This window comes from Camelus bactrianus, chromosome 9 (assembly GCF_048773025.1).
Source record: "Camelus bactrianus isolate YW-2024 breed Bactrian camel chromosome 9, ASM4877302v1, whole genome shotgun sequence".
Taxonomy (NCBI): Eukaryota; Metazoa; Chordata; class Mammalia; order Artiodactyla; family Camelidae; genus Camelus; species Camelus bactrianus.
This window is the reverse complement of record NC_133547.1, coordinates 40207522-40220536: the sequence shown is the minus strand read 5'-3', so window position 1 is coordinate 40220536 and position 13015 is coordinate 40207522. Positions and strand designations below refer to the sequence as shown.

Genomic DNA, 13015 nt, shown 5'->3' with positions numbered 1-13015 from the left:
TTCCTCTGATACGGGGACTGGAGTGAATCTGGGGGCTCCCGGGATCCGAGGGGTTAACCTGCGCGGGCCGCACGTGACGTGGATGGTTCCAGCATTAAGTCAGAGCGAGGCCCCCTCCCCGGTCCCCCGCCCCCCGCCCCCCGCGGCGCGCGCCGCTCCCGGGGGCTCCGCGCCCCCGCGCCCAGGTCCCTCCCCCTTGGCGGGTGCTCACAGGCCGCGCGGGCAGCGCGAGCCCCGAAACCCCGGCGGCCTGTGCGCCCCGAGCCGGCATGGACCCCGAGCGCTGCGCGCCTTTCGGCGTGGGGCCCGGGCCTGGCCCCTACGCGGCCGCCGGGGACGAGCCTCCAGGCCCACAGGGAACCCCCTCCTCCGCGCCTCACCTGCACCCCGCGCCGCCCCGCGGCCCGCGGCTGACCCGCTTTCCGGCCTGCGGACCCCTAGAGCCCTACCTCCCGGAGCCGGCCAAGCCGCCCGCCAAGTACCTGCAGGACCTCGGACCGGGCCCGGCGCTCAACGGCGGCCACTTCTACGAGGGACCCGCGGAAGGTAACGCGCGGCGCGGGGCGTAGCGCGCAGCCTCGACCCACTCTCCCACTTCCTTCCCCGGGCCCGCCGGGGCCTCCTCGCTCCCCTCTCCCGCTTGCCTATTTCTTAACTTTTTACTCCTCTCGCTTCTCGCCACGGCTCCCTCTGAAGCCAGACCAGCGCTGGTCCCGGGCGAAAGCCAGAGCGGTGCGGGTGTCAGAGCCATCCGTGCCTCTGGCGGCCTGGAACGGGAGGCGGGAGGTCGAGAGAGGGTGGAGCGGCGACTGCCCGGGGCCCAGTCGGGCCCGAAAGCGGCTGGAACCGGGAAGGAGACATCATGCTTGGCCAGAGTTGGGCTGGAACTGCCACCGACACAGAAGCCCGGACCCGGCCCAGGGCCTGGGAGCCACACTGAACTCTTGGCCCCGATGCGGGGAGAGAAGCGCGGCTTTTGTGTCTGGCGCCCGCTGAGGGCCCCGAGGTGGGCCCCGACCTTCACTAGCCAAGCTGAACTCAGCCGAGGGCTGCGGCCTGCCCTCCCCCGGGAAAGGCGCTACTGCCTGCGCCTTAGGCGCTCGGCGCAATGGCTGCGGCTGGTCCTGCAGTGCCGAGGCCATTCTCAATACGGAATAACTGTTTCCTTATTTCCCAGACTAACCTGGGCTCCCCGTCGTTACGGACGGCGATGGCCACTCTTCTTGCGGTCTTGGTTTCCTCTCACTGGATTGTCACCGCGGGGGCCGTCGGGAGCGGGCCTAAACACTGGGCACCGTCGGCTTCTGGGCCGGTGCCCTAATCGTTAAGGCCAGTTGGACGGCGCGGTTTCCAAGAACGCGCCTGAATGCAGGGACCTGGCGGGCGGGTCCGCAGCCCGCTGCATCCGCTGACCCGTGGAAGTGTCCGCGCTCGCGCCCGCCTCATCTCTGCTGCTGCCGCATCCCTCAGTTTAGGCCCAGAGCCTGATCCTCCGAGATCGGCCCCAACCCGCCTCCGCCCCACTGGCGCCTCGCGGGCAGCTCGGGCCTTCGCCTAGTCGGGGCGGTGGGAATGTGTAGGGGAGGTATGTGGGGGTCAGCGAGGAAATGAACGAGTCCGCGGAGCTTCGTGTCTGTGCCCTTTGAAAAAGGTTCTCCTGATAAAAACCACAGTTGGGACTTAATGAGAAGCAGTTGGTCTGGCTCCTCTGATCCCAGCCAGACGGCGGCGAACGCGCAGCGCCCTGAGCACCGCCGAGAACAGGTACTCAGCCTTGCTCGGCGCGCAGCGTCGGGCACGACCCACCTCGCGGGTCTCAGTCCCTGCTGGGAGCGACAGACCGCCGGGACACTGAAAGCCGGACCTGCCCCGGCACCGCGCAAACTGCGGAGAGCGCTGAAACAGAACGAGCGGCTGGAGGAACCTGGCGACGGCAAGGGTGACAACAACAAAATGCGTAGAAAGAAAATCAGAGTGTAAACAACCAAAAAGAGGAAAAGGAAATTGAACAAAACAACGGAGGAGAAAGGCAAGAAGAGGAGGTAAAAGGCAATCGGCGAGCTGGACAGAACGGAAAGGAATAAATGAAGAACGAACGGAAAAAAAAAGTGGAGGATCGAACGAAGCGGGTAAATGGAGAAGGAGGGAACGGACGAAAAGAGGAGCAGCAGACAAAAGGAAAGAAAAAAGGGACATCCAAAAAGAGTAGAAAATAATAAAATGGAACAACCGGGAGAAAGAAATTAATGATTCAAACAGACCAAACGAAAAGAAGGCTCGGCGGGTGCGAGCGGAGCCTGGGTAGAGACCCCAGCCGCCGCTGGCCTCCCGGGTGCCCTGGCCGGAACTCGGCGGGCGGGCCGAGGGGCCTGTGTCCCTGCGGCGCGGCCGCGCTGCTAGGGAGGGCCGGCTCCGGGGACTCGGGCTGCCCAGTCTGCTTGGTGGGTAATGTTGGTCAAAGGGGTATTCCGCCTTATTTCCCGGCTTCTAAAATAACGAGCTCTGAACGTTTCCAGTTCAGACCAGTGAGCGCGCAGCTGCTCCCCAGCTGCGGCGCGATCTTTCCGAGGCTGAGCAATTGCGCGTTTGAGAGCTTGGCGCACCGCGCTCTTCTCGAGCCCTTTGCGGCCGCCCTTTGCAGAGAGCGCCAGCTCTGGTCTGGATCCCGGTCGCGTCCTGGCGATGCCAGCCACCCTCGCGCCCTCTGCGCGTGGCTGCTCAGAGGGCGGGAGAAGTGTTTGGCCGTTCCTTCCTGCTTTGCCGGGGGCCGTCCAGTCTGCCCCCTAGCTTGGCTACTTGATCTCGAGCGCGCCCGCCGCTGAAGCCCTAAGACGAATAACCCGGCGGGCCGCGCTCCCCGGTGCCGCTGCGGACTTAGAGGAGAGTCCCAAGTCGTCAGTCCCGTCTGAGGCCTCTAGACCAAGGCTGGGAACCTCTAGGAAGAGAGCACCAAGGCCCCGCTGGGGTTTACAAGGGAAGCGTATGCCCACACCAGCTCTGGCGCTTTGCGGAAGCCCAGGCCTCAGCGAGCGCTGGTCGCTTGGGAAAGGGCGTGCGTGGAGCAAGGCTGCTGCGAAAGCTGAAAGCCGGATGGCTGGTCCTGCGACGTCAATGGACACCATTCATGGGGGACAATGGGGCCCCCAGTTGGCGGCGGAGTGGTGCCGCTTTGGGGCCGCCACCGCTGAAGGCCCTGGCAGCCTGGGTGTAAGGAAGTGCACCGGGCCTGGGAGTGGAGTCAGGGACAGATTTCCGCTGATGCTTGTCCTGACTCCTGTCTTTGAGTCCTGACAGACTGCTGCTGTGGTTCTGCATTTGTCCAGGCCGTGGATACCGCAGTGCTGAGCTCCAGGCTTCCAGTTTCCAACGTGAGCACTACCCCGTTAACGACCCAATGTGCCCACCAGGTGCAAGTGACTCCCACACACAGCCTGTGCGTGCCTGAAACACGCTCCCGGCCTTGCAGTGCGGCCTCTCCCTGACAAGCATAGATTCAAACTGCCAGCTTCTGTTCCTGCGCTGCCTTTCTTTGATTGCTGCCCTCCATTTATCCCACCTCCATCTCTTTTCTCTTCTGGGCCTTGCTCCTCAAGAGGCTGCTTGTTCAATGAGGCATGCCCCTGTCCCCCTTGATGGGGGAATGCTGCCCTCATGCTGGAGTCCAGGCAGATGGAGGTTGTTTCAGGGCAATGGCAATGAAGAGGGGAGAAGTTCTGTGATCCCTGGAGAGGGCTGTAGAATGTGCAGGCACAGGTGGTCAGCAGGGGCTGGAAGGCTTGGCCCTTTTGGGGATGGCTATTCCGAGAAGTCCTGCTCCACTGTCATCCCTTACCCTGGTAGCTAGGTGGCTTAAGGTCAGGAAGGCAAGTCCCAGAGCCCCAAATCTGGTCACTTACTCTGGGCAGTTCCTATTGAGACAGAGATGGAGGGCCCAAGAGGCAGATAAGCAAGCCCAGAGCTTTGGGGAGCCTATTGTGGTGATGTCCGTGCCCCTCTGACCCCCATCCCTGAGCCACCCTTGCTTGCTTCTGCCTAGAGCCCTGCAGGCTCTCCCTCTGAATTCAAGATACCAAGACCCCTCCCTCTCAGGCCTGCTATGTGTGCAGTGTCTCCTTCCAGTCTCCCCGGCCTTCTGACCGTTTAAAATTATTTGGTTCAACTTCCAATCAGTCTTCCTTACTCAGGTCCTACCAGAGGAAACTACCCCTAGGACGGAAATGTGTTACCCAGGAATAGAAGTCAGGGACTGATGCATTTTCTCCCCCATGCTCCACCTGAGTTATGAAAGAAGCCTGGCGTCTGGGCTGTCACTATGCACCAGTCTGAGGACAGGCACTGCCTGACTCTCCCTGACTTCCAGGACACACTCAGGAAGCCGAGCTTATTTCACAGCCTGGGTGGTCCTGGGAGGTCACCAACCATCTTCCAACCGAGGGGAACATTGCCTGACTAGTCCACCACAATGCAGGCAGGGACTCATCAGACCCAGAACCCCAGAGCCCATCTCTCCGGTCCTGGCCTCCCCACCACCGGCCACAGCTGTGATCCCAACACCGAGTCCTGGGAAAGAAACTGCCTCTTGGTGCCAGCTCACTGGGCCTCCTGGGGGCCAGGCCCCCGCCGGGGATGGGCCTGGGGCCAGGGAAGGGGCTGTGTGAGTCAGTGGCCCGTCTTTGTGGCGTCGCTCCTGCCATCCCAGGGGACCGTTGAGAAGAGATTTCATGGCTACGCTGCTGGGGGTCCTCGCCAGAGGGAGAGGGAGGGGTGATCAGGGTGACCTATTTTTCACCATGCCCCAGTCATGGCGGGCTCCACCTAGCTTCCTGAGTGAGAGCTAGCACGTCAGAGCAGGGCTGCTTGCTAATTGTGGGCACTGAGAGAGCCGTCATAAACTCCCGGGAAGGGAGGGGGTAGACAATGACGAGGATGATGGGCTATGGAGCTGTGCCCTGTTTCCACACTGTCCCCCATCTCTCCTCCGAGCACAGTCTGTCTCCTGTCCTCTACTCTACATTTTCATAGGAATTTGATAATCCCTCTTGAAGCTTCTTTGCCCCATCTTGCCCCTCATACCCCAGGGCAGGGGAATTTGACATTGTCCTGAAACTTGGGGTTCAGAGGATAAGGCATAGCCAGATCAGCCATAGGTGGTCTGAACATCCCTGTCCCTTGCCCAGTCCTGGAGCAGAGGCATGGGAACCAGGACCTGCAGAGTCAGGGACAAGGAGGCACTTCCTGGTAGAGGCAGGGAGTGTCAACCACCCCATCCCCATCCCTTCTTCCTACCCCCATGCTAGGCCCTGCCATGGCACCAATCCTGGCACCTCCACACCCTGTGGGACACGCCACCACAGAGTGCTTCCCCGAAATGAACCCCCCCTCTGGCCCCAGCAGATCCACCCAGACCACAGAGCATAGCCTTCCCCAGGGCCCCCTCCCCAGCTGGAGGCTCCAAAGGCAGGCCTCCAAATGCCAGGCTCCCTTGGAGGGTGGCTGCTTGGAGGGAAAAGGAAGGGGGAGGCGGGGACTGAAGCGTCAACGTTCTTCCCCCTCCCTCTATTCCACCCACAAAACCCCCTGGTTCGGTTTCCATCCTCCTTTTTGTGTTTTCCATTGCAGCTGAGGAGAAGGCCTCCAAAGCTGCCAGCTTCCCCCAGCTGCCCTTGGACTGCCGAGGGGACCCCAGAGACAGGCCCTCTAACGCGCCAAGCTCCCCAGGCCCCTGCCTGGCCAGCCTACGTGTCCCTCTGTCCCCAGGACTCCCTGACTCCATGGAGTTAGCCAAGAACAAGAGCAAGAAGCGCCGTAACCGTACGACCTTCAGCACATTCCAGCTGGAGGAGCTGGAGAAAGTCTTCCAGAAAACCCACTACCCTGATGTGTATGCCCGGGAGCAGCTGGCTCTGCGCACGGACCTAACCGAGGCCCGGGTACAGGTGAGGGCACCCCGGCCACAGGGTTCTCTGGCTGACTCGACCATCCAGACTGAGACAGGCCATGGAAAGGCTGGGAGAGGTGGACGCTGGCACCACGCAGAGCTGCCTTTCCCAGTGCCTGCCCCCGCTGGCCCTCCTGGGCTCCCCTCCACGCCTGGCTCTGCTGCAGCCACAGGCTTGCAGCCCAAGTTGAGGCTTCTGCATGGGAGGGGGGGTGACAGCCTCCTGGAGTCAAAAGACTTGTGTGGGAGTCCTAACTCTGCCACTTACTAGCTGACAGGTGACTTGGCTCAGTCTTGGCTTCCCAATTTAGGAAAAGAGAATGATAGTAATACCTACATAAGGAGTACCTTTGAGAATCACAGATGTGACAGCATTTTGGAAGCAGCGAAATGCTAAACAAATATCAGGGCTGCTCCAGAGGTAGCTACTGGAAATTGGGAGGGTCCCTGTCAGGGGTCTCAGGATCAGTGATGCTTAAAGCCACCCCGAGCCAGTGACCTCAGTCCTGCCAACTCCCAGACCGTGGCTCAGAGAGTCTGGTCAGGAGCCCGTGCCCATGACAAACGCTCCCCAACAGAGATCAGGCCCCAGGGCTTCCTGAATGAGGCTGTCGCCAGCTTCACTAGGGTGGAGCCCAGCCTGCTCCACTGCTGGATGGGGTGGGAGGATGAAGGGATGCTAGGACAGGGAGAAGAGAAGGGACTCCATGTCCAAGGCATGCTGGAAGTGAGAAAGGTGGCAGGCAGGAGATGGGGCTGGAAAAGGAGGCTTCAGTAAGAGTCTGGCCCAACAGGTAGATGGTCATTGCTGCCTTGCTCTGAACCAGCTTGATACGCAGCAGGCTCCCTGATGCCAAGCAGGAGGCGCCGGGAGAGGGGTTAGCTTTGGACTTCTCAGGAAAGGTGAGGAGGCGAACTTTAAGCAGAGGACAGTCCCTCTCCCAGCAGAGGAGACTGAGTAGGGGCAGCACTCATTCTTATCACACCTTGCATGGGGTGGGGCCCTCCAGAGGCTCTGAGGGTGAGGTAGGAGCCAGCACTGGCAGAATGTGGGGACCAACAGTCTAGCAGAGAAGGCCCTACAGCTGGATCCAACATAGCACCAGAGGAGCTTGCGCTGTTTCCCCTTCTCTGCTGGGTCTTCCTGCTCCCATGTTCCTACCAGGTGGCACCCAAAACAGACTTCCTCCCCAGGGTTCCTCAGGGCCTGGGGCCATGAGGGTAAGAGGCCCAGCACTGGGACAACCCCAGATTACATAAGCCATGGAAGTCCAAATGTCGCATCTCTAGACAGCCCAGCAAGCCTCAGCCAGGGAAGAGAGGGGGAAGGGGAGGGAAACAGGGTGAGGGAGCTGGTTCTGAATGGCTGCCCCTATGGAAGTGCCCTGGGGCAGCGGAGCACACGCCCCACTGCTCTTCTAGGCCTTTTCAACCCTGAAAGGGTGGAGTGGTGGCCACAAGGCCCCCAGACCTAGTCCAGAAGCTTCCCCCATGATTGAGGCCCAAGAATAGGGAGCTTGACAAGAGCTGGACGCCACCCATAGACCTCACCCATGGAGAGGTGTGACAGGACCACTTGGGACAGTGCAGGGGCAGGTTCAGGGCACAGAGGGGAGAGCTGGTGGTGACAGGGAAGAATTCCCAGGAAAGTGATCAGCAGCTGCAGGCTCCTTCATCTGCCTGCAGGGAGAGAGAACAGAGGAAGGAGAGCCAGGCAGCTGGGTAGGTGGTGTGCCCTTTTCCAGCCCAGGCCTGCTCCTGGATCTGCAACCCGGGTTAGGGGCTGAGAGAGCACCCAGCTTCTGAACTGTCAGGCCTTTCCTGCCTGCATGAGAGGCAGCGTGTGGAGTGAGGGACTCAGATGGGGTTACTTACACACACACGTACACAGCTTCTTTTGCTGTGGCTCCCAGCTAAATCCCTGGAAATCAGGTGCCTTTTTGGTTTGGTTTGGTTTTGATATTGCCAATGTCTAGCCTAGAGCCTGACACATAAAAGTTTATTAGATGATAGAAATGCAAAATGCGTGCACCAACACACATAGGGCATATACCAGACGACAAATCCATCCCAGATACGTGCACAGCACACAGATATGCCACCCACACCTGCCAGGAGCTCACAAGTGAATGGGAAAGACAGATTCCAAAGCAGATAATGCTACTAGAATGTGGTAAGTACAATGAGAACAATGCTGGGGTATTTCAAAGTCCAGTGGAAGGTGCCCATTTCAGACGTGTGGAGGGGATGGGTAGAACAAAGGCAGGGAGGCAAGATGTAGCAGTGTTTCAGAGGGGAACTGGGGTGGGAGGCAGCTATGAAGAATCGAGTGTTGTGACCTGGCAGGAGACGAGGCTGTGGAGAGGAACAGGGGTCAGTGCCAAGGGGCCTTGTTAAGGAAAGGAGCAGGGGTCATCGCCAAGGGCCTTGTCTAGGCTGATGTCTCCAGGGAACCACTGAGGATTTAAGCAGGACTAGGACCTGAACAGAAATATCTTTAAGATTTCTCAGATGCGGTGAGGTGGGTATATTGGGAAAGGAGATGAGGTGGGGAGGCTAGAAACACAACATATGTGCACTGGTACACCCAGGAAGTGCCCAGAGGCCACGGACTCCAATAACACCCTTACCAGACACAGCCAGGCTGGAGAATCAGAGAGTGACTCAGCCTGGGGATCTGGGGAGGGCCCATGGGGCCAATAAACCCCCTCTGGGCTTGGGCCTCTCTTAGGCCCCATCCCAAGCAACCCCCCGGGGCCATGAGAATGATGTGAATTTACAAGTTCCTGCAACTCAAGATCCTCCAGCCTTGAGCCAGCTCCCCACCTCCCCACAGGAGGACACAACCGTCAGCTCTCTCCCCAGTAGGCTCCATGCCTCAGGGCTGCTTTATCAGTCACCCCCTTAACCTCCCCCAACCGGCCCCCAGGTCTGGTTTCAGAACCGCAGAGCCAAGTGGCGGAAGCGTGAACGTTATGGGAAGATCCAGGAGGGGCGGAACCCCTTCACGTCTGCCTATGACATCTCTGTGCTGCCTCGAACCGACAGCCATCCCCAGGTGAGACCCCCTCTGCACTAGGGTCAGGGCCTGACGGTTCTGTGAGGAGGCCAGCAAACGTATGAGCTCTGGCCCTGGGGAGACCTGGAGCAGCATTAGGGCTGCATGTGACTGTGGGTAAATCACTTCTTCCTCCGCAAAATGGGCTCTTACCAGTCTCATGAATGATGTGTGCAGAGCAGCTGGTACAAAGGAATCACTGAAGGAACTCCTATTTTGAGAAGCAATGGCAGGGGCCTCCTGAGATGCCACTGGGAGAAGTGGGGGTAGGAGCGAGCAGATACTAGACCTGGACCAAGTGGACTTTTCTTGGAAAGTTTCTGAAGCCCTGAGGACAAAGAGGGGGTCTCTAGGTAAGGAAGGTGGCCCCTGGGACTCCTGATTCATGGGCCTTCTTTTTTCTCTCTTTTCAGCTGCAGAACTCCCTGTGGCCCAGTCCAGGGTCTGGGAGCCCTGGGGGGCCCTGCCTCGTGTCTCCAGAGGGCATCCCCTCCCCATGTATGTCTCCGTACTCCCACTCTCATGGGAATGTGGCTGGCTTCATGGGTGTGCCAGCCTCTCCTGGAGCCCACCCTGGTATCTACTCCATCCACAGCTTTTCCCCCGCTCTAGGGGGCCACAGCTTTGAGCCCTCCCCAGATGACGACTATAAGTCTCCAAGCCTCATCTCACTCAGGGTGAAGCCCAAGGAGCCGCCCAGCCTGCTGAACTGGACCACGTGATCTGTTGCGTGGACATGCAGACTGAGCTGCCCAACCCCATTTCTGTTCCTAGCTGCTCCCACCCCACCCCGGCCTGGATGCCAGAGAGGACACACCTCTGCCTCCAAGCCCCAGATGGTTCCTGGAGGCCCGGGCAGAGCAGCTGGGACCCTCAGGCTTCCGCAGGGAAAAGCTACAGAGTCTTTTCTCTTAGAATAAGGTGGGGCTGTCCAGGAGAGAGCAGGCTTCAAACGGGTAGGATTCTTCCTACCATAGAGTGGGTCCCCTCACCCAAACTCTGGGCTGGAGGAGGAAGATACTGCCCTGCTTCCTTCAGACTTCACCTGTCATCCCTCCAGCTGAAACAGCTTAACTGACTCCTCATTCAGGGAATGCAGGAAGATGAGAAGAGGAGGACACAGGTTGAAATAGGAGCTCCTTGCCACTTAGGGGAAACCAGGGCCTTGCATGATCACTAGGGCCGGCTTCACTGGCCCCTCCCACCACAAGGGGGCGTGCACCCAGCGTCAAAGACCTGGAAACGAGGTCCCTGTAAAAGGTGCCCCTTTCTCCCCTGCTCAGCCATCTCTACACCTGTCCTGTGCTCCCTCCAGCAACATGCTATGGAGTCCTCCTCCCCCTCCAAGGGGCAGAAATTCCACCAGAAACCACCAAATACTTGGATTCTCTTCCATGAGAGCAGGCCAGAGCAATGTCATGGAAACTGTAGGATCCCTTGGTTTACTATATGGATGTTGGTAAGGGTAAAACAGATTTCTACAGACTCAGCCCCTGAGATCCCAACCCCCACTTTTGTAAAGATACTTTTGTAAAAAATGTGCTGCCCAGCATTATAATAAAGGTGGCAGTATTTTTTATACCAAGTGATTGTGTCTCCTCAGGGTTTGGCACGTGGTTGCTCCAGGGCTGGTCTGTGACAGGGTCCAGGCAGGGATCCCAGAGGCTAGGGGAAGATGGGCCTGTCACCAGCCCTCGAAGCCCATGCATGCCATGCCTGGCTCTGCCACCTGCCCGGGGTCAAGTGGTATCAGGAGACAGGGAGGAAAGCCTGGTTCTAGGGCTGCTGGACTCATTTGGAAGAACTGGGGGTGGGAAGGGGAGTGAGAAAGCTGAAAGAAGCTTGAAGCTGGACTGACATCGGAGAGGAGATGGGATGAAGTCAGGGGAGCCCACGGAGGGCTCTGAACTACCCTGGCCAGGACCCTGGAGTAGTGGGGGTGGGGCCGTTCCCTGCTCTCAGACGCCCCAGGAGCACGTCTGAGCAGTAGGGCAGCGACGAAAGCCAGGACTCTTTCTTGTGGTTTCAGAGTATTACCCATTCTATCCTTCATCCGCGCTTTCTGCCTTATCTTCCTGGAAGGCAGGAAAAAAGCAGGCCTGACCCTCCCACCTTCCCACCCTCCCAGTAAACACAACCACATTGCTCAGAGCAGCTCAGCCTCAGCTAGCAGCCCAGGCCCCCCAAGCCTGGGCCTCCTCCTTCAGGCACAGAGAAACCCAAGCACACAAAGACGCCAGCACCATGCTTATTTCCAAGGAGGGCGTAAGTCCCCCATCACGTGGGATTTTTCCGGCCAAAATAGTCACTGTGACAAGACTCAAGCATCCCCTAGAGGAAACCAGTGTCTTCCTTCTCTTCCCTTCCCTTCATTTGAGGGCCTGGCTTCTGGTGATTTCTCTCCTCTATCGGAGGCTCTGAGGTCCAGATGTGAGCCCATGTCCATTAGGAAGGGAAGAGTCTGGGTAGCAGGGAGAGGCAGACCTAGCTACCACTGATGAGCAGAACCACCTTCACCCAGCTGGTCAATAATGAACTGTGGTGCAAACCCACGCTTCTAATTCCAGGGCTAAGACCACTGCACTAGAAGTTTCTTGATGTAAGGAGTGGCCGGCAAAATTTTGCATTTTCTCACAAAAGTTAGATGCAGAGAGAAAGATTAGTTTGTTCTACAAATAGAGTGCCTCCTGTGCCAGGCATTGTTCTGGGTGCCAGAGATAGAAGTTCAAGAACAACCGTGATTCCCCCTCTCCCACAGCTTAGAAAGAGGGAAGAGGGAAGGAGCTGTGAAAGCAAAGGAAGCAGCACTGGGGAAGAGACAGGCAAGAGATGAAAACAAAGTCAAGTCAGAGAGTAACGCGCAGAGGCAGGGGCAGGAGAGGCGGACAGAGGCCGGGAGCAGGCCCTGTGCCGGAGGGAGGCCCTGGTGGGGGAGGGCACAGGGAGGCCAGGGACCAGCTACTGGCTCCCATCCAGGGGCATCTGCCCACAGCTCATATTTTTGTGTCCAGTGACAGCTAAATGAAGAGAAAGCTAACTTTACAACCGCCCACTTCACACATAATGAATATGAATGGGCATCCCGGAGCCTGTTCCCCAGGATTATCTGTGAGTTGATGGGTTCTCCCACTGACTGGGCCATCCCAGCCGACCTGTCCCCCGGCTGGGACTAGGGCAGCCCTTCCACCTGCTTCCCATTAGCTGTCCTCCCATCCTCCCCTCCTCCTCCACACCCTAGGCATCTCACCCCTAAGACACAGACCCCAGGTCTCCAGATGCCCCTGCCCCCAGCCTCACTCCAGAGGTGACCTCAGCCCTCAGCGTAGGCCCAATGTTTCCCCAACACCAGGCTGGGGCTCTGGGCAGCCCTTCTGGAAAAGGAAAAGGGAAGTGGGCCTACTTGGAATCTCAACTTAAGAGAGGTGCTAGGCTCGGTCTCCCTTTGCTAAGGCTCCTCGGCTCCAGTGAGGCCTACCCAGAGAAGTCCTAACACTTGGTCCTGGCAGGGGCCTGGACACCAGACTGCAAGAGGAGGGTCTTAGCCAGCTCACCCTCAGTCCAGGCTTCCAGCTTCAGTCCACATCAGGAAATGCTTCTCATTAGAGGCATACAGTCTTCATTCCCCGCCTCCCCAACCATTTACACATCAGCCTGAATTACAACCCCAAAGTGCAGACCCTCTGCAGCCCCAGACAGGAACAGCCCAGCATCACCAGGAACTGGGCATTTCCTGTATCCAGCAAAGGGAGAACATACCTCACCCCTGCTCCAGCCTCAGCCACAGGCTCATCCTGGACACGAGCACAAAGCATCTGCTCTTGGAGCCCTTGTTCTTAATGCTGGACGCCCACCCCCACCCCCAGGACTCCCCCTCAACAACTGCAGGCCCACCCCCCACCAGCACTTTCTCCAGTAGGAGGGCACTGGCTGGGACCAATGGGACCTGTGTGGCCCTGCAGATGTCTGTCTGGGTACTGCCACACTATTGCTCTTACTTTTACGTCCAGCTCTCCATTGAC

General features: G+C 58.7%; 2 protein-coding genes across 2 annotated transcripts in view; one reads left to right on the top strand and one right to left on the bottom strand.

The window, feature by feature from the left end:
• The window catches only part of UBL4B (ubiquitin like 4B), a 48538-nt gene extending 42932 nt beyond the window's left edge, over nucleotides 1-5606 (bottom strand). Inside the window, exon 1 of the mRNA XM_074370135.1 lies at nucleotides 1184-5606. The gene's annotated coding sequence lies outside the window, so the exon portion shown is untranslated. The remainder of the gene's footprint in view (nucleotides 1-1183) is intronic.
• On the top strand, nucleotides 152-12571 carry ALX3 (ALX homeobox 3). Its single transcript, XM_074370134.1, has 4 exons — nucleotides 152-546; nucleotides 5620-5936; nucleotides 8868-8996; nucleotides 9410-12571. The coding sequence occupies exons 1-4, from the start codon at nucleotides 270-272 to the stop codon at nucleotides 9716-9718; spliced, it is 1032 nt and encodes a 343-aa protein (XP_074226235.1). The 5' UTR covers nucleotides 152-269; the 3' UTR covers nucleotides 9719-12571.
• Nucleotides 12572-13015: the final 444 nt, after the last annotated feature.